This window comes from Rhinopithecus roxellana, chromosome 4 (assembly GCF_007565055.1).
Source record: "Rhinopithecus roxellana isolate Shanxi Qingling chromosome 4, ASM756505v1, whole genome shotgun sequence".
Lineage (NCBI taxonomy): Eukaryota > Metazoa > Chordata > Mammalia > Primates > Cercopithecidae > Rhinopithecus > Rhinopithecus roxellana.
In genome coordinates, this window is record NC_044552.1 from 32659801 (window position 1) to 32679599 (window position 19799).

At 38.8% G+C, this 19799-nt stretch overlaps 1 protein-coding gene across 3 annotated transcripts in view; it reads left to right on the forward strand.

The window, feature by feature from the left end:
* Positions 1-19799, forward strand: part of DNAH8 (dynein axonemal heavy chain 8) — a 332681-nt gene that overhangs the window by 264805 nt on the left and 48077 nt on the right. For all 3 annotated transcript variants that reach the window (XM_010389720.2, XM_030929346.1, XM_010389721.2), the window contains 5 exons: positions 5922-5995; positions 7995-8147; positions 9042-9197; positions 17431-17547; positions 19274-19375. In XM_010389720.2, the coding sequence (XP_010388022.2) occupies positions 5922-5995; positions 7995-8147; positions 9042-9197; positions 17431-17547; positions 19274-19375 (602 nt within the window). The remainder of the gene's footprint in view (positions 1-5921; positions 5996-7994; positions 8148-9041; positions 9198-17430; positions 17548-19273; positions 19376-19799) is intronic.

The window sequence follows — 19799 nt, forward strand, 5'->3', positions numbered from 1 at the left end:
CTGTATCACTTGCAGCAACACTTCCTCCATTGTTTCCTGCATACACGCTTCTCTTGAGAGTCCCCCTTATGATGTCTTGACAGTCCTTGCCCCCACCTCTAAAAACTCAGCCTATGCTGTTTCTTGTCTCATTGGCCCCTTTCCTTCCTTGATTTGGAATGTTTCTCGCTTTTTCAATGCCAATCAATCGTTTTTTTCCCCAGGCCATTCAGAAAAGATATATAATATTTATTACCTTATATTAAATGAAGAAAGATTACAAATCAGTAACAATCTTCCACACTAAGAAACTTAGAAAAGAAGAGCAAACTAAACTCAAAGCAGTCAAAAGAAAAGAAAGAATAAATATGTGAGCAAAAAAAGCCAGAAAATAGAAAAACAACAAAGAATCAAGAAGCTAAAAGTATCTTTTTTGAAAGATCAATAAAATTGACAAATGTTTAGCTAAACAAAGAATAAAGAAGATAAAGTGAAGATTACTAAAATCAGCAATAAAACAGGGATGTAACTATTGACCTCACCAAAATTTAAAAACTCCTAAGGGAACACTGTGAACAATTATGCCAACAAATTAGATAACATAGATGAAATGGAAAAATTATTAGAGATAACTATTGAAACTGACTCAAGAAGAAGTAGAAAATCTGAATAGAGCCATAAGAAGTATGGAGATTGATTCATTAAAAAAAAATCCCACAAAAGGAATCTCAGTCCCAGATGGCTTCATTGGTGAATTCTAGCAAATTTTTAAAGAATAGCACTAGTTTTTCTCAAGCTTTCCTAAAAAATAAAAGAGGAGAGAACACTTTTAACCCATTCTGATACCAGTATTACCATGATACCAAATGCAAAGACATCACACACAAAAAACTACAGACTATTATCCCTTGAACATAGAAGCAAAATTCTCAACTAAAATATTATCAAACTAAATGCAGCACCATATAAAAACATTATACACTATGACCAAGTGAATTACTCCCAGGAGTATGAGATTGGTTAAACATATGAATATCAATCAATATAATATACCATATTAATAGAATAATAGACAACAACCACATGATCATCTCAACAGATGCTGTCTTAACCTATTTGAGCTGCTGCAACAAAATACCATGGACTGGGTAGCTTATAAGCAGCAGAAATATACTTCTCATAGTTCTGGAGGCCGAGAGTCCAAGATCAAGACCCTGGCAGATTCGGTAGCTGATAAAATCAGGGCCTGTTTCCTATTTTGTAGATGACTTCTCATTGTGTCTTCACATGGTGGAACAAGAAGTCTCTCTTGGACATCTTTTATAAGGTCACTAATCCCACTCTTAATGTCTTGTCACTTCCTAGTACCATCACCTTGGGGTTTAGGTTTCAACATATGAATTTTAGGGGAGCATAAACATTTAGTCCAATGCAGATGCTAAAAAGCATTGAAAACATTGATAAATATGCTTAGTGAACTAGGAATAAGAGGAAATTTTCTCAACCTGATAAAAGGCACCTACATAAAACTCACAGTTAATATCACACTTAATGATAAAAGACTGAATGTTCTCCCAAAGATCAGGAGAAAGACAAGGATGTCTACTCTTAAACAACTTTTATTCAGCATTGCACTGGAGGTTCTACATAGGGCAATCAGACCAGGCAAAGAGCAAAAAGCCATCTACATTGGAAAGGAAGAAGTAAAACAGCCTCTATGATTGTGACATGAATTTGTACATAAAAAATTATAAGTTGTTTACCAAAAAACAATTAGAGCTAATAGATGAGTTCAGCAGGATTGTAGGATACAAGATCAATATTTAAAAGCTATTGTGTTTCTATGCACTAGCAAGAACAATTCAAAAATGAAATCATAAACACATTACAATTTGTTTACAATATCATTAAAAATAAAATACTTAGGAATAAATTCAATAAAAGAAGTGGAAGATTTGTACATTGAAAACTAAAAAAAATTGTTAAAAAATTAAATACCTAAATAAATGGAAAGACATCCAGTTTGTTCATGGATCAGTAGACTTCGGTAAGATGGCAGTACTCATCTAATAGATCAAGAGATTTAACTCAATCCCTATCAAAATCCCAACAGCCCTTTTTAAAAATAGAAATTGATGAACTGATTCTAAAATTTGTATAGAAATTCATGGGACCCAAGCCAGCTAAAACAATCTTGAAAAGGAAGAACAAAGCTATAGGACTTATGCTTCCCAAAATCAAGACTTACTACAAAGCTACAGTAATTAAAAGAGTGTGATATACGCATAAAGATATATATCATTGCAAAGAATATGTATCTCAATGCAGAATTGAGAGTCCCGAAATAAACCCAGCCCTCACGTATTATGGTCAGTTGGTTTTCAACAAGGGTTCTAAGACCATGCAATGTGGGAAAAGACAATCTTCTTTAACAAACGGTACTGGAAGAACCGATAAGCATTTGCAAAGGAATGAAGTTTGGTTTTTACATCACAACATACACAAAAATTAACTCAAAATGAATCAGAGATTTAACTGTAAACACTAAATTCATAGCACACTTAGTGAGTAAATCTTTGTGGCCGTGGATTAGGCAATGGTTTTCTAGATACGAAACCAAAAACATAAGCAATAAAAGGAAATATTGATAAATTGGACTTCATCAAAATGTAAAACTTTGTGCTTCAGAGGGCACCATCAAAGGACAGCTTATAAAATAGGAGAAAATATTTGCAAATCATACATCTGTTAAGGGTCTAGTATCCAGAATATATAAAGAGCTCTTGCAACTCAACAATAGTCAAATTACCCAATTTAAAAATGGGCAAAGGATTTGAATGGATATTTCTACAAGGAAGATATACAAATGGCCAATAAACACATGAAAGCATACTCAGCATCATTAGTTATTAGGGGAATGCAAATTAAAACCACAATGAGCTATTTCTTCATTCCCACTAAGATAGCTATAATCAAAGACAGGGACAACAGCAAGCATTGGTAAGGATGTGGAAAAATTAGAACATTCATACATTGCCAATGGAAATGTAAAATGGTGCAGCTGCTTTGGAAAACAGTCTAGCAGTTTCTCAAAAAGTTAAAGATAGCGTTATCTCATGACTCAACAAACTTGCCTCTGAGTATATACCCCACAAAACTGAAAATATACATCCACCCAAAAACTTGTATGTGAATGTTCATGGCAGCATTACTCATACTAGCTAAAAAGTGAAAACAACCCAAACGTCTGGTGCTGATGAATGGAAAAAAAAATGTGGTATATCCATGCTGTGAACTATTATTCAGCCATAAAAAGGAATGAAGTAATACATGCTACAATGTGGATGAACCTTGAAAGCATGCTAACTGAAGGAAGATAGACACAAAAGACCATATACTGCATAATTCCATTTTAATGAAATGTCTGGAATAGAAACAAAGATTTGTGATTGCTGGGGTGGGAGGGGGGAATGGGAAGTGACTGCTAATGGGTATGGGATTTCTTTTGGAGTTGATGAAAATGTTCTGGAATTAGATAATTTGACAGTAGCGATAGTTACACAACTCTATAAATATATTTTAAAATATTGAAATATACACTTTGTAATAAAGTATATACTTCATAATTTATATGGAAATTATATCTCAATTTTAAAGGTTCAGAAATATATATTTATTGAGCATCTGTTGAGCACCAGGCACTGGCTAGGTGCTGATTTGGTCACCGTGTCTAACTAAGTCCCTAGCTGATATTCTGGACTGGGCATAAAACAGACAGTAATTGATAAACAAGGTAGTACATAGTATGCTAAGAAGAAAATATAAAATATGCTAAGAAGCAGGGGAAAGGACAGAGTGATAGGAGAGGTGTGCTGTTTTAGATAGGACCAGAACCATCAGGAAAGCCTTGCTGACAGCGGGAGAAAAACCTGAGATGTGAAGGGAGTGAGTATGGAACTCTAAAGGAGGGAACAGCAATGAGGCTGGGGAGGATCTGGCGAAGAGGCTGCTATGGCTGGAGAAAAGTGAATGGATAGAGGGGTGGTGAGATAAGAAAAAGTGTGTGTGTGTGTGTGTTGGGTGGGGGTGGGTGTGGTGTGTGGCAGCAGTTGCAGGGACTGATTGTGTAGGGCCTTATAGACCATAAATAAGAACTTTGGTTTGGATTTTGGATTTTGCCTTGGCTGCAATGGGAAGCCATTGGATGGTTCTGAGCAGAGGATGAACGTAATCTGACTTAGGGCTTGAGAGACCCCTCTGGCTGCTGTAGGAAGAATAGCTAGTAGAGGACAAGGGTGGGAGTGAGGTTGTCACCAGTTAGGAGGCCATTCCAAGAATCCAGGCAAGAGGTGGTGGACACTTAGGCCAGCAAATAAAAGCAGAGTTGGGAAGTGGTCAGATTCTGAATATGAAGGGATGCCTATAAATCACCTCTTGACCCAATACCTGGATCAAGCAACAACTATGCCAGGGTCACCTGAACTAAAACCAGACCTTCCTTTTAGAAGGTGTGTTTCAGAGGAGTTGGATGAAGACAGAGAGGCTGTGGCTCACACTCATGTGTTAATACTTTTTGAGCCTGTCACTCTCCCTCATTGATCTATTGAACATTTGTGTGTTCTTCTGAAATAAGTGGGGCTCGATATCTATCCAGGATCCAGAGGCTCCTCTCATTCAAGTCACTCCTCTCCTTTCTTCTGCTTTTATAGGCTGGGTGGGATTCTTTTCAGGTGCCAGATTCCCCTTAGGAGCTGGGGAGATTCATGGGGACTTGGGTAGGAAAATCTACCTTTGCTTGTTAACACTTGGCCTATTTCAATTCCTGATTCTCCAAGCAGTGAGTGCTCTTCCATCCTCCTCAGGCTGTCATTGCAAAGTGTCTCCCTGTGACCCTGAGCCTACAAATAATCCCTAATCTTGCACCCTGCAGATCTCGGAAGATCTGGCTATTAACCACAGGATGCCATTTAAATGGTGTGTCCTGACAATGTTTCTGGTTTCTGACATACTTCTTTCCCCACCCCATGAAGTCTCCGGCCTCTTATAGTCTCTACCAGCAGTTCCCACAAACATACACTGGTTCACAATGTCTCCATTGATCGCTTTTCCTTGTACAGTGATTATGCCTCTAGAACCCAAGAAAATTGGGGCCTACAAGGGCTTGCTTAAAAGATAATTTCTAATTGCAGTTGTGTAAACATGATTCTCAGACTTCTTCAATTTAACTAATTCATGTGGTAGAGCACAAGTATGGTTCTCTGCCTGGGACATCTGGTCCTAAATGGTGCATTGTCTCTGGAATTATGACATTTCTCATCCTGGAGTGTTTTCATGTTTAGTTCCAAGGTGGTGATTTAATCTGAGGAGCAGCTGAGAACTAGGTCTTAGACGGTTGCCCCTGAATGTACCCATCACAGGGCCGAACTGTCTCAGATTTCATCTCAGAAAAATGATCAAACATACGAAGAAAACCTAAACAAGCAGACAGAAACTACTGTGAGCCTGATATCTAAAAGGAATCAACAGAAAATTAAACTTTACAGAAGCATCTGCTAAAACGACAAAAAGGATTCTAACCAAAACTTACGGCAAAACTAAAAAATCCTTTTTTCCCTCCAAATACCTGTGATAGCATTATAGCTGCCTCTCCCACCATTAATCTTGTTCCTCATTGTCTCCAAAGAATCTCAAACTCTCACCATATGTGCCTTTTTCTCTCCCTTCCTGACCCCCAACCCTCGCCTTTCCGGGTGGTGCCTCCAGGTCTCTGCTCCATGCATTTCTCTGATCCACACAACCAAAGGCCAGGCCTGTTTGAACAGCAAAGATTTTTTTCTTAGAAACAATAGAAGGAGGCTATAATCATTCAGAATTTAAGTTTTCATTATAATCCTGCTGTAAGAGTTATGTTTTATCATAGTGAACTTTCTCCTATGTTACAGAATGTAGAACTATCTCAATGGGGCAAGGACAAGAAGTACATGCTCGAAAGCTGATTCAGATGTCAATGCAGCAGGTATGTGACAAGAGACTGCTCCTGCTGCAACATTATTGCTGGAAACCCCACAGCCACGAATGTTACCACATTCTTGTCCTGATGCTCAATCCTGATTTTTCCATTTTTGCTTATCATTACCTGTGAATTTTAAACCTCAGTCTAGTTTCCTCCTGATATTCCCATGGAAAGCTTATTCCATTTTCTATAGTATATGCTCCATTTTACATTCACCGATTTTTTGTTCGTTTTATAATTTGGGAGACACACCTTCTGATTTCTAAGAATGCAGCTCTAGCAATCTTGGAATTTCATGATCAATATGAATAGGTAGTACTTAAGGAGTGACAGATTGAGACAGTTAAATTTTCATTTTCAGTTAAAGGCAGACTTTCATTTTTCATTAATGGATCATTTCAGGCAAATAAGAAATATTTAAGGATGCTATGTTTAAATATTGATAATGGTTTTCACTGAAAATTGCAAGCTGAATGGAGTGTTAAGAGAGATTTCCCATTGCACCTAATAAATACACAGGACATTAATTTTCTAGAAATGCTCTGTAGATAGCCTTTTCAGCTGTAATAAGAAATGATACCATTTATAAAAATAAAAATAAAATAAGATCTTGGTTTATTTTTAAGCTTTTGATCTCAGAATGTCTGTACAAACTTTGGTGCAGCTTCTCCCTGGAAATTAATGACTAGAGAGGGTTAATGGGCTAAAACTCTGCTTGGGTCATCAAATTTTCCAGCTAGTCATTAATTCTCAAATGCCCTAAGCCTTAATCTTTATCACTTAATTAAATTCAATAATTTATTTAATTTCTACATGTATATCTCAAAGCAATTATACGTAATTATTTTTACTCAGATCAAGTGTTTCACTCTGTTGAGTGATTTGACAGTTTAACTTTGGGCCTTAAATAATTTCTTTAGTTTCTGTGAGTGCAAAACTTTTTAATTTAAATACTGTGTTCACATTACCCATCTTTGGAATGCTAGCCTTTATAACTTCCATGCCCTGTTTGTCAAAGTGGGGTAAATATTGATTATATGGCATAATCAGAAAAGAAAACCAGACATGAGCAGGTGCAGCCATGTTGCTGCCTTGAGAGACACCACGGTTAGCATAAAGCTGGCATTGTGGAATGCAGAGTGGGGAACCAGAAAGTAGGTGGGTCCGTGATGACACAAACTAATCCTGAATGCCGTCTTCCTCTGAAACCCCAATTGTATAGACGGCACATCCCCTTTGCTAGTTAAGCCGGTGTGAGTTGTATTTTCGCTTACAGTTGAGACACGGTATATATGCCTTGCCATATATTTATTGTGCTCACTATTTTGTAGTTTTACGTCGTTCAAGATAGCTGATTCCTGTATAACGGTATTAAAATGTCTGGTGAAGAACCTGTGTTCTCACAGGGCAGTGATGGTTTTGTGACATATTTTTAAGGTAGTTTGTTTAATCAAGTATTTATTTAGAAAGTGCTTAATAAGTTATGTGGTTTCAAGAAAGTGTGGAAAGAGTGATGATAAAGAATAAAGCTTAGGGTTATGGTAGTAAATGTCGCCAAATGTATTGTCTCCACCTTTCATGAGATCATGTGTATCTTTCTTTGTAACTATGAATAACTGTGAACCAGTCTTTTTGGTTTTGGGGGTGAGTCAGTTCTGATTTACCTTAGGCAGGACAACTTAAGTTACTGATTCCAAAATACCCATTCCCACCATTAGATGGTGCACACACTGTACTTACACAAGTCTGTCTTCAAGTTTTAATTTCTGTTCCTTTCTGAACCAGGGGTAGCAGAATACTATCATTTTGAACCCACTTGATTCTAAGTAATTAGCTTGTACCAATAGCCGGAGAAATTATTGTATTGACATATAATTTTTAAAAATGTGTTCAAAACAGTATTCACATGGTTTTATAAAAGAAAAAAAGTGCACATTTTGTTTTGTTAAAATCATAGCAAAAAAGTTATAAGAAATAAATATGGACTCATTTTTGGATACAGGGTGGTTGGGTATTACTACAAAATTGCCACCTTGGCCTGGAATTCATGGAAGAATTACTGGAGACACTAATTACCACTGAAGCCAGTGATGATTCTTTCCGAGTATGGATAACTACGGAGCCTCATGATCGATTTCCAATTACATTGCTTCAGGTTTGTTACTAAATGTCTTTTCATTGAGAGTTATAGAAATAAAGATGGCATCATGGACATTGTTGAAAGATGAGAACACAACAGGGCTTTTTGGTCCTGTAGAGTCTGGACTGCAAAATCTCACTATAATACTATAATCATCACAATCTTGACATCAAGATTAGACTACAGTAAATATTTCCATAGAAGAGCTCTAAGACTTGGTACTAATTTATTGAGTTTCAGCTCTGATCAATGTACTTAGTTTATACAGTGCTGAACTTTGCCCCTACTTTATGTACCATAAACATATTGTTTTCTTTTTTTTTTTTTTTTTTTTTTTTTTTGAGACGGAGTCTTGCTCTGCCACCCAGGCTGGAGTGCAGTGGCCGGCTCTCAGCTCACTGCAAGCTCCGCCTCCCGGGTTCACGCCATTCTCCTGTCTCAGCCTCCCGAGTAGCTGGGACTACAGGCGCCCGCCTCGTCGCCCGGCTAGTTTTTTGTATTTTTTAGTAGAGACGGGGTTTCACCGTATTAGCCAGGATGGTCTCGATCTCCTGACCTCATGATCCGCCCGTCTCGGCCTCCCAAAGTGCTGGGATTACAGGCTTGAGCCACCGCGCCCGGCCAAGCATATTGTTTTCTGATGTACAGGTTGAGCATCCTAAATCTGAAAATGGAAACCTGAAATGCTTCAAAATCTGAAACATTCTCAGTGCCAATAGAATGCCCAAAGGAAATGCTCATATAACAATTTAATGCTAATATTCCAAAATCTGAAAAAAAATCTGAAATTCAAAACACTTCTAGTCCCAAGCATTTCAGATAAAGGATACTCAGTCTAATATTGTAATTTCTATTTTATTCTTTATAGTAATTTATAGAAACAAAACCACTGTTTTCTTTTCATGACAGACCTCTCTCAAATTCACTAATGAGCCACCCCAAGGTGTACGCGCAGGTTTGAAAAGAACATTTGCAGGAATTAATCAAGACCTTCTGGACATCAGTAATTTACCCATGTGGAAGCCGATGCTTTACACAGTAGCATTTTTACACTCCACTGTTCAGGTAACTATGGAAAGCAGTTTTCACCTTTAGGGGATGGCTGGTGATGTGCTGAGGCCTCATTGGAGAGGCTCCCAAGAGGGCGCTATCCGTTGCCGCTCTGTCCCCTTACTCTCTTTTCCTTCATAGCACTTTCCCCGCCTGGCATAGTGTATATTTGCTTATGTGTTTTGTGTGTGCCCCCTGCCCCAACCCCCAACCCTGCTATTGGAATGTAAGATTCTCCAGGGTGAAGACTGTCTTTTTGCAACTGCTGACTCTCCTGCTGTCACAACAGCATGCAGGGGATTGTCAGAGCTCAATAAATATTTGTAGAATGAGCTAATGGATTATAAAGATAGGAGCTTGGTTTTGAAAGTGCCTGTGCTGGCCAAGAATTTTATGTGGACCATCTCCTATAATACTAACAGCCACATTTCAAGATAGGATTATCACCATCTCAAAGACGTTAAGTACTCTTCAAATGTGGTTGACTAGGATTGGCTGAACTAGGATTGGCTGCCTCTAATTTATGTACTGTTTTGACTCTATTCATTACCTGATAGTAAAAGTGGTGGTGATGTTGGAGGAGGAGGAGGAACAGCAGCTCCGAGTCTTTCTCAAGTCATTTGCTGTTTGCTTTTACAGTCTTAGTACTGATGCAGTAATTTAAGAACTCTGATTACCAAGCAACTTGTCTGTTATGATTTTTAAAATTATCGTTAGTGTTTTGTTCTGCATCTGAATTTTATTTTTTGTTCTGTAATTCAAAAGCTACATATTTTCAATGCACTTGATCTATTCCTTGATTTCACAGAGAATTGAAGAGATTCCTTTAACCTTTACCTGCGTTTCTTTCTTCCCTGAGGCTGGGGTGAAGGATAAAATAAATCGGTCGGTCTATCCGAGGAGTCAAGCTTTTAGCTGTGTACAGTCATGGGCAGAACTTCACATTACCTCTCCCTGCCCTGTCCAAAGATGGAGGGGAACTTAATGCTCACCCCAGAAAATACTGTGTGTATTTACCCCTACTTCATTATCCCTACCACTTTACTAGGTTCCTGGCTGCCCAACAGAGAGGGCTGTGTTGTTTGTCTGTCTCCCAACCCTGAGAGAGTTAAAATCAGATTAAATGCTTTGCTGGTGCTTGTCTTGACTAAGTTCCATTGTGGCCTTTGGATTGTCAATTATAGCTTCCAAGTCACCGAAGCCTATTTCATACATTCTTATCTGGGAATTGTTCGCTTTGCTAGATCTTATCACACTCTAATACAAGTATTGCTTTAACTCTGCTATTTCATTCCCAATTCACAAATAACGTATTTTATGATTCTGTTCCCAGTAGTGATGATTCAACTCTTCCACTGTGCTTATCATGGAGAGCTGGTTGGGGGTATTTTCCATATGGTTAATGTGGCAACCTGTGTTTTTAGTGGCCATTATCCAAGTGCTAAAGGGAAGAAGAGCAACAGGACCATGGTCCAGCCATGGGGCTAAAGTGCCCTTGCACTTAACACCACGTGTGTTTGGGTTAAAACAGAGGAGAAATATTTTCACCGCTAGGGCAGTGAAGTTACCAGTGGAGTGTTCAAGAATAAAAGGCTGAATGTCTCTTAAAATCAAATAATAGAGGGCTAGAAATAACACTTCACTAGAGTCAGGAGGCCTGGACTTTCATGCTTGCTGTGAAATCAGCTAGCTGAAAGCAGTTAGTTGATCAAGTTATGTCTCTCTCAGGGCCTATTTCCCCATCTGTGCAGTTGGAGGCAGAAGTAGGTGATCTTTCAAGGTTTTTTTCAATTTCTAAAATTCCGTCATCCAGTTCTGTGACAATACAGGGAGTGTAGGTAATTGTTTTTCATCAATTTCAGAAGTGTTTACCGTGGTATTTCCAAAATCTCCCGGGAATTTTAGACATATGTTTCAGAAATATCACAGAAATGTTTGCTGTGATTTTGCCTAAGTTTTTTTGTTTGTTTGTTTTGTTTTGTTTTGTTTTTTTACTTGGTTAGGATAGGGACAGCTTAATAGAAAAATCCACAATTCTTTAGAGACTTGTTGTCTTGGGCCAGAAGCATCAACATCTCTTGGGAGCTTGTTGGAGGCGGATCTCAGATCTCGCCTCAGACTCTCCTGAATCAGTCTGCATTGTACCAAGATACCTACATGATTTATATGCACCTGAATGTCTGAGACTCAACTGCTATAGGAAGGAATATTGTGGATTAGGTAGTTTGTGACTTAACGTTTCTTTTCTCTCTCTATTGTTGAGTATAAGAGCCACACATCTGATTTGTTAATTAATTGAGTCCTCCAAATTAAAACAGGTATCCCTTGCTTTAAACAAACATGTTATATGTACTTTTGTTTTTGCAGAGACTGAAAAAATAATTAGGCACAGGATCTGAGGCTCCAGAGGGGTTCATGCTGGAGTTCATCCCACATTACAGTGCAGAACCCAGGAGTAAAATAACCAACTCCCTACCTGCTCTCCAGTAAAAAATGTAATTTCTCCCACAGAATCCTGGTTTGGGTGGCATTATGCCATCAGCTTACCCCAGTTCATAGGCATGATATGTGGATTCTACTTCTGTTGCAGGGAACAAAATGAGCGCCTCTCCTTTCCTGGGAGAAGGGGAAGTAGATTTGGCTGGTCAAGGATAACTTGGGTAGAAGAGTGGTGGAGGGGCCGGGCGCGGTGGCTCAAGCCTGTAATCCCAGCACTTTGGGAGGCCGAGACGGGTGGATCACGAGGTCAGGAGATCGAGACTATCCTGGCTAACACGGTGAAACCCCGTCTCTACTAAAAAATACAAAAAACTAGCCGGGCGTGGTGGCGGGCGCCTGTAGTCCCAGGTACTCGGGAGGCTGAGGCAGGAGAATGGCGTGAACCCGGGAGGCGGAGCTTGCAGTGAGCTGAAGTGAGCTAAGATCCGGCCACTGCACTCCAGCCCGGGCGGCAGAGCGAGACTCCATCTCAAAAAAAAAAAAAAAAAAAAAAAAAAAAAAAAAGAAGAAGAAGAGTGGTGGAGGGCGTGGTTTGCTTTCTTCTTGAGGTGGGAGCAGGCTTTCCCAGGAGGAGGGTGCCCTGGGTGCTGCCATGGGAACGTGCATAGATGCACCAGGCAACGCCGCACTGAGCTCTGCTCCTCGCCACTCCCGCTCTCCTCCGTCAACTTACTATCCACACAGGGCAGTAGCACCTACCCTGAGAGGGGAAGTTCCTGCTGAAGCCCCCACCCCTGCTGCAGTCCAGTGATGTCTCTACTTTTGCCAGTGGCCCTTCTGCCCTCCCTATGGGAGCTTTTTATTCCCAGGACCCTGGTGTGTGCCTGGTCTCAGTTTGGCTGCCACTCCCTGAGAATATTTCAGCATCCTCTTGAAGATTACCTAAGAGGGAAGCTTCTCTCTGGCCTCAGTATTCTGTCTCTAAGCTTTCCTGGGCAGTGTAGCATCCAGTGTAGCATCGTTCTGGGTTTCAGAGCAAGCCCACATTCACCCTTTGGGATTTTAATTTTAAGCACATTTTCCTCCAAAGTCTTAGTCTTTTGAAACTCAATCATTACATTTTTAGCCACCTCCTAACACCTCCTGCAGAAGATCAGAACAATGTTCTATGGGTTATTTTTTTTCCTATTGATTGTCGACATGCTGCTCTTTGAGGTATGTGTTGGACCGAGTAAATGTCTTAAGCAATGGTCTTCTCAGCCAATTATCTACAATTGTCTTCTCAGCCAATGCCTGGGCCCCAGAATAGGACACTTAAATCAAAATCCCCAGGAGGCCAAAAGGAAGGAGCTCAGTCTTTTTAAAAACTTCCAAGTGATCCTGATATGCGGCAAGAATTGAAAATAATGGCCAAATGGCCACAACCCTTAAGGGAAGAGTCTTGAACCATTTTTATATCCATTTCATAGTCTGGAGTTTTTCTCCCCATCACCTTGGCTTGTCCACATTGAACTGCATATTTCTTTCTGACTTTTCAAACAGCTTATATATAACTCTGTGAGGTGAGGTGGTCTTTTTTTTTTTTTTTTTCGTTTTTCTTTTTTAGCTAAAGTTATTGATTAGGATCTCTAAGGGCCTGTAGTGGCAGTGGCAAACTTGGAAATTTTATCATGCCTTTAAAAATTACTTAGATAGTAAATAAAACAGGCCTAGGGCCCAGGGAATCTCACTATTAACAGTTTTCATTCAGAAAAGTGTTTGCTTCCCCTATATTTTGTTTGTTTTCTTTCTCAAGTCTGAGCCTTGATAAACATTCCTTTCAAATTTAATAGTGTATATAAAATTCTTGCTTTGGGGAGAGATGATTATAAAATTCCTCATTTAAATGTCTTTGAATAATTATAATAGTATGATACAGGTTTATCTTTTACACTCTGCCCCGTAGTGTTTCCCAGAGGTTCTGGCTGTTTCTGTTAACTATTTTTACCTAGTAAAGTTTCCCTTACATTGTCTAGTGTGGCTTGTATTTTTCTTTGTATATTAGCTCCAGTTATTGGAGTTAGATAGATAAATCCAGTTGTCTTATTTTGAAGCTGTGAAATGATTCTGCAGCTCTGTGGGAACTGCAGAGGTAGAGCCTAACGTAAAACTGGAAATGGCTCTGACATCATTAAAATGGTTGAACAACTTTTCATCAGTGTTCTAAGGAGTTTTTCATGATTTTACATTTTCCATATTTCTTTAGTAGTTCAGAGTTTTGCATATTCTGTGAAAAGAAAAGAAGAAACTGTATTAGTCAAATTAAGTAAGGAGTGGACTGGTTTTCCTAAAATCATCACTCACCAGCTTGATGATGTATAGTCACTCCCTTCTGTCAAATGAAGTTTTAACATTCAAATCTGTCTGCGTTCCATGCCTTGAAGCACGTGAACACTGAGTTGCTGCTACTCACCAGAGCTAGTCCTCTGCTGAAGCAGAACCTTCTGTCTGCAGCCTTCTTCTCCATGAGTCGCAGGATTTGTGCTCCTAATTCTGCTCATGGCCTTTGCCAACCCTGAAAGTCTCTTCTCTCCCCTTTGCAAAGACCAGCTTCAGTTTTATTATTCCCAGAAGCCTCAGATTGAAGGTCTCCTTCAGGCTTATCATCTGTGAAATGTTGACAGTTAATTATATTCACTATCCCATTGTTCTTTTTCTTGTCTCTAAGTCTTATTTTTGCAACAGATTAAAACTTCTTGAAAATGCATCCATTTAAATATTTTTATTGTACTGCATAGGACTCATCCCATGGTTTCAAAAATGTTAATTAAACTGAAGAAATTCAATATTCCAAATAAGTCTAGCAGCAAAACCCCTTGCTTTGATCTTCGCACTGAGCTCTTAGGTTCTAGTTGTTTGAGTCTATCCTGATAGTATTCCAAGGTAATTAAAAAAAAAATAGCAATAAGATGAAATGACTTCATTTGTGAAAGAAAAGGCACCCACTAAGATTTGGGGCTTTTTAATTTTCCCAAGATGAGCTAATCAGTTTATGGCTGTAGTGAACCAACTTAAAAAGTAAATGCTTTAGATGAAAACTGGTAGTAAGAAATATAAACATGAAGCAAATCTTAGCATTAGGGCAATTTTCAAAACACACATTTTAAGGAACAACTAAATTGCAATGACTCAGTGCATATAAATAGGAGTGTTTCCATAGAGCCCATTTGAGCAGCTTTAGTAACTGGAGTTATTTTTCATTCGGCCATCCATCTAATTGAACATTAAAATTTAAAAATTAAGTCAAACACCTAGGTAAAACGAATGGTGTAAATTCTGATTCTCTTTTTCAAAAATGGGAAAACATCCACATTTCACTAATAAGTCATTAGCATTCTTCTCTTCAAAGTCCTCAAGATGGAAGAAATTCCAAGAACTAAAAGGGTTAGCTGTATGAATTTTCATGTTAATATCCCATAACCCTCTCAACCCACCCTTGCTCCTGGGATAATCTGGAAGAGGCTCACCTCAATGTTTCTGAGGTCCACTTCAGAAATGCCAAACCCTGGGTTAGCCTCAGCATTGACCTCTTACAGAGGAAGGGTTCCTTCTGCCCTGGTAATAATTGACCAGTGTTTATTAGGCAACCGTGATTCTTTCCCCCAAGGTGCAAAAGGGGAGACAAAAATAGAAGACGTGTTTTTCACTGTCAAGGCTCAAAATCTGGTTATAGGACCATATATTTCAATATGAAACATCTAAAAAAAAAAAACCACAAAACAAAAACCAAGGCAACATGAATGCTGGGACTAGAAAACAGGAAGCTGTCAAGAGAAACAGTGTTAGGGACCACGGCTCCTGCCCTTGCAGCTGGGACCACACAGTCTCTCCTCCCTTCAAGGCTGTGGCCTCTGCTCCTCCTCACCTCCTCTAAGTACAGGGTGGAAGATGGTTCCTCACAGCTCCTGAGTTTACAAGTTTTCCTAGTCTAAGCCCCAGATAGCAATTACAACCCTAAGTTCAAATTCCTGGGAGAAGGAATCTGGTCAGTTCTTTCTGGGCTGGCTTTCTACATTGGATCAGATTAGCTAAGGGATAGGAGTGGGTGTCACATAGCACAAATCTCTAATGCCTGACAACCTTAACTAAAGAAGTTTAGGTCTAGAGGTAACAGTAGTACTTTACGTTTTTAAGCGCTACTCCTATTATTATTATTATTATTATTATTATTTTATTATTCTTGCCCTTCGTCTGATCTCCCAGGGTCAGAACATCTAGACCCAAATTAATCTTAATGATTTACTAAATACTTTGAAAGCATACCCTGAAACTCAGTAATTAAAACCTTTGAATTTTCTGAATTTCTTCTCTGACATGTTCATGAACTTGTCCAAGCAAAAATTTATTTAGAATTTTTTTTAAATGGTGGGATTATTCAGGATCTGAAGCATGGCATAGCTGCAGCAAGAAGGATTGGAATAGCTCGTGAAAATGGCAGTGTGTGCATGTGTGTGTGTGTGTCTGTGTGTGTGTGTATTGAGTTGGGGAAGGCAGAAAAGAAAAAGAAAAGTTAGTATATACTTAGAGGTAAAAGAGTAGAATTAAACCTTCCCATAGATGTATAGGGATTCTACTCTCCACATGGGTCCTTACCTTAGGCACTAGAATTAGGGTCTAGAAACTAATCTAATAAATCATTGGACCTTCCTTAGAGACTGATTATGTATTGGGATAGGAAAAGCTGATGCCTTGGAAACATCTGGACTCATCTATGTGGTTTGTTGGATGATCAGTTCTTGGAGCTATCAGGTCTAATACTTGCCATACCTTTAAAATGCTCTCTGGAATATCAAAACAATTGAATCATTTGCTCTGAGTCCAGTTTGATTATTTATGGGTGATTTGGCATTTGTAAACAGTTAGCCACTATTGCACAGGAGTCTCTTAGGCCCTCTTTGATTAAGTAGAGGGAAACAAATGAGGGTCACGTGAAAGTTTCAAGACAGACACGTCATGTGTACAACAGAAAGTTTTAGTTTTCAAAATCTGAAATGACAAGATTGCCAAGTGAAGTCATCACAGAATCTAAGTGCTCTTGAGAGAGGTTTAGGTAATCCAGCGGAAAAAATTCAAACCCTTGCATTTGACATTTCAAACTTTCGGGAGTCCAATGTAGAATAACAGTTCATTCAACAGATATTTGTTGAGCACCTACTGCATTTTTTTGAGTTGTCAGTGGAGACCTAGACTTTAAAAATAAACAAACCCAAAAACTGCAACTTGACAAATCTTTGGAGATTTGTTTCTATAAACCAGTTAGCTATAGAGCCATGAAGTAATATTTCTAATATGGCTATATGCCACATAATGTTTCAGTCAACATGGATTGCATATATGGTGGTGGTCCCATGAGAGTATAATGTACTTTTACTATACCTTTTCTGTGTTTAGATATGTCTAGATACACAAATACCTACCATTGTGTTATAGTTGCCTGCAGTAGTCAGTCCAGTAACATGCTGCACAGGTTTGTAGCCTGAGAGTAATAGGCTACCTCATGTAGCCTAGGTGTGTATAGGCTGTACCATCTAGGTTTGTGTAAGCACCCTCGAAGATGTTCACATAATGAGGAAATTGCTTAATGATGCATTTCTCAGAAGGTAACCCCATTGTTAAGCGACATGACGGTATATCCAAAATTGTATATACTATTCTTTTAAACTAATGTCAATTGATTTTGATAATATAGCCTTAATTTTACTGTATTTTTATAGCAATAAAAAATGGAATCAGGTACACGCAATACTTACTTTTCTTTGGTGTTTTTAAGGAGCGACGAAAGTTTGGCCCCTTAGGATGGAATATTCCCTACGAATTCAATTCTGCTGACTTTTCAGCCAGTGTTCAGTTTATTCAGAATCACCTTGATGAATGCGATATTAAAAAAGTGAGTGAAATTGTGCCTTTTTTCTTGTTTTTATTGCTCTTCTTAAATCAGGGTTCTACAGTCATTTGAAGTCTATGATGTGGTGTGAATTTGCTGAGCCCCATGGAGCCCCCTTTGAAGGGACGTATTCTAATCAGACACTTGCTGGGGCAGCCTGTCCCCGCCCCCAACACGCACATACCACAGAAGCTAACTAACTCAGTGTGTGGCAAAATACCGCATCTTTCCTCATGTTACACTCAAGGGCCACAGGGCACTTCAAGAGAAGGTGTGCCTTAGGTCAAGCTTCTTCTCACTGGTCCTACTCCTGCCTCTTCAGAAGTGAAGATGGTATCTGCCAGCCCATGTGAAAGCTCTTTTCCACCTTAAGTCATTTCTTAACTGCTCAGCTTATGCCTATGAATAACAATACTTTCTAGTAATGGTCATTCATCATCATATGACACTTTGCAGTTTTCAAAGTTCTCATGTATGCAGGATCTCATTTTTATCTTCACAACTCTGTGAGGTCAATAACAAAGGCATTATTATTTATTTATTACTCATTTTTCTGATGAGGTAACAGACAAGAGGGACTAAGAGACTTCCTCAAGGTCACAGAGCTAAGAACATAAGCTCTGTTGTCCTTTCACACATATAAAGGGTTGGAAATGTGTTTTTTCTATAATCTTTGGCAAGTCAATGAGCCCAGGAGCCTGTTTCCTCATCTATAAAATGGCCATTGTTTCTGTGAGGAGGGAATGAGTTAGTATTTGTGAAAGCACAGTACACAGTGCCTAATAAGGGCTCATTAACTATGGCTCTCTACAGTCTGGCCCCCTCTTCCTTCCCAGAGTAGGGCAAGGTAATTGGAGATCCTGCAGCCTCAGTATGGGGATGGTAAGCCATGATGAGTTTTTACTCTAGAACCAAACCGTAATTTTTCCTTGAAATGACAAAGGGATATGAAATTAAAAGTATAGCAGTCTGATGAAAAGTTATTTTCTATGTGTTCATATTCTGTGGTCATTTATCATTTTGGTACATACAAATAATAGTTACCTTAAAATAGTTGCTTTGAAAGGCAACCAAGCTGAAAAATACAATTTTAACCAAGAAAAAGTAAACAAAAAGCAGATATCTTTATTTCTCCTAACTCAAATATATCAAGGATTTAAAAAAACTGCTAAATTGCAATATATTCCTAGTATAAAATTGCTCTAGAAATGAATAAATATTTTGATGTAGTTTTAGCACACAGAATGAAATGCAGAGGATGGCAGAGGATTGCACTGAGAAAAAATCTTGTGGATAAATAATTTTCTTGTTCTCATAATTCCAGAAAATATATTATTAAGAAAGCGTATTAAAGTGATGATTACTTGATTTTCCTCCTTTCTTCACTAAACACCACTTTTCTCCTCTGTGACAGCTTGGCATTACTACAATGCGTATTATAGGTAATTATATCCCCAGAGTGAAAAATAGTCTTTTTTCCCTATTTTAAATAATATACGTACAGTATACTTACCAGTGTTTAGTATTGTAGATTTTTTCTTGGTGAACAAACTGTAGTGGTTCCAGCCATGTAATAGTGAGAGTTATTAATATAAGACTATGAATAATTTTAAATGCAAGTCTAGTGAGTGCTTACTTTTCCAGACCTTTCCTCTAGGGAAAGACCTGAAATGTTTATAATGATGTGTTTGGGTTGACAATGAATAATCCTTTTTTACTTTTAATAAAGGGTGTATCATGGAATACGGTTCGGTACATGATCGGAGAAGTACAATATGGAGGCAGAGTGACAGATGACTTTGACAAACGTCTACTTAATTGCTTTGCCAGAGTAAGTCAACTTAGAAAAATAAAGTTTGGAGACACATTTCACCGTATTTTCCAATTTTTTTGTTTGTAATAGGTCTGCCAAACTTAAGCATACAGCAGAGCTGCTGCAAAGAATTAGCCAAGAAACAAACACATGTGTGTGCTTACACACACGCACACACATACACACACACACACAAAACAATCAGCAGTTGGGCCAGGTGCGGTGGCTCACGCCTGTAATCCCAGCACTTTGGGAGGCTGAGGCGGGTGGATCACGAGGTCAGGAGTTCTAGACCAGCCTGGCCAATATGGTGAAACCCCGTCTCTACTAAAAATATAAAAAGTAGCCGGGCGTGGTGGCGAGTTCCTGTAGTCCCAGCTACTTGGGAGGCTGAGGCAGAAGAATCACTTGAACCTGGGAGGCAGAGGTTGCAGTGAACAGG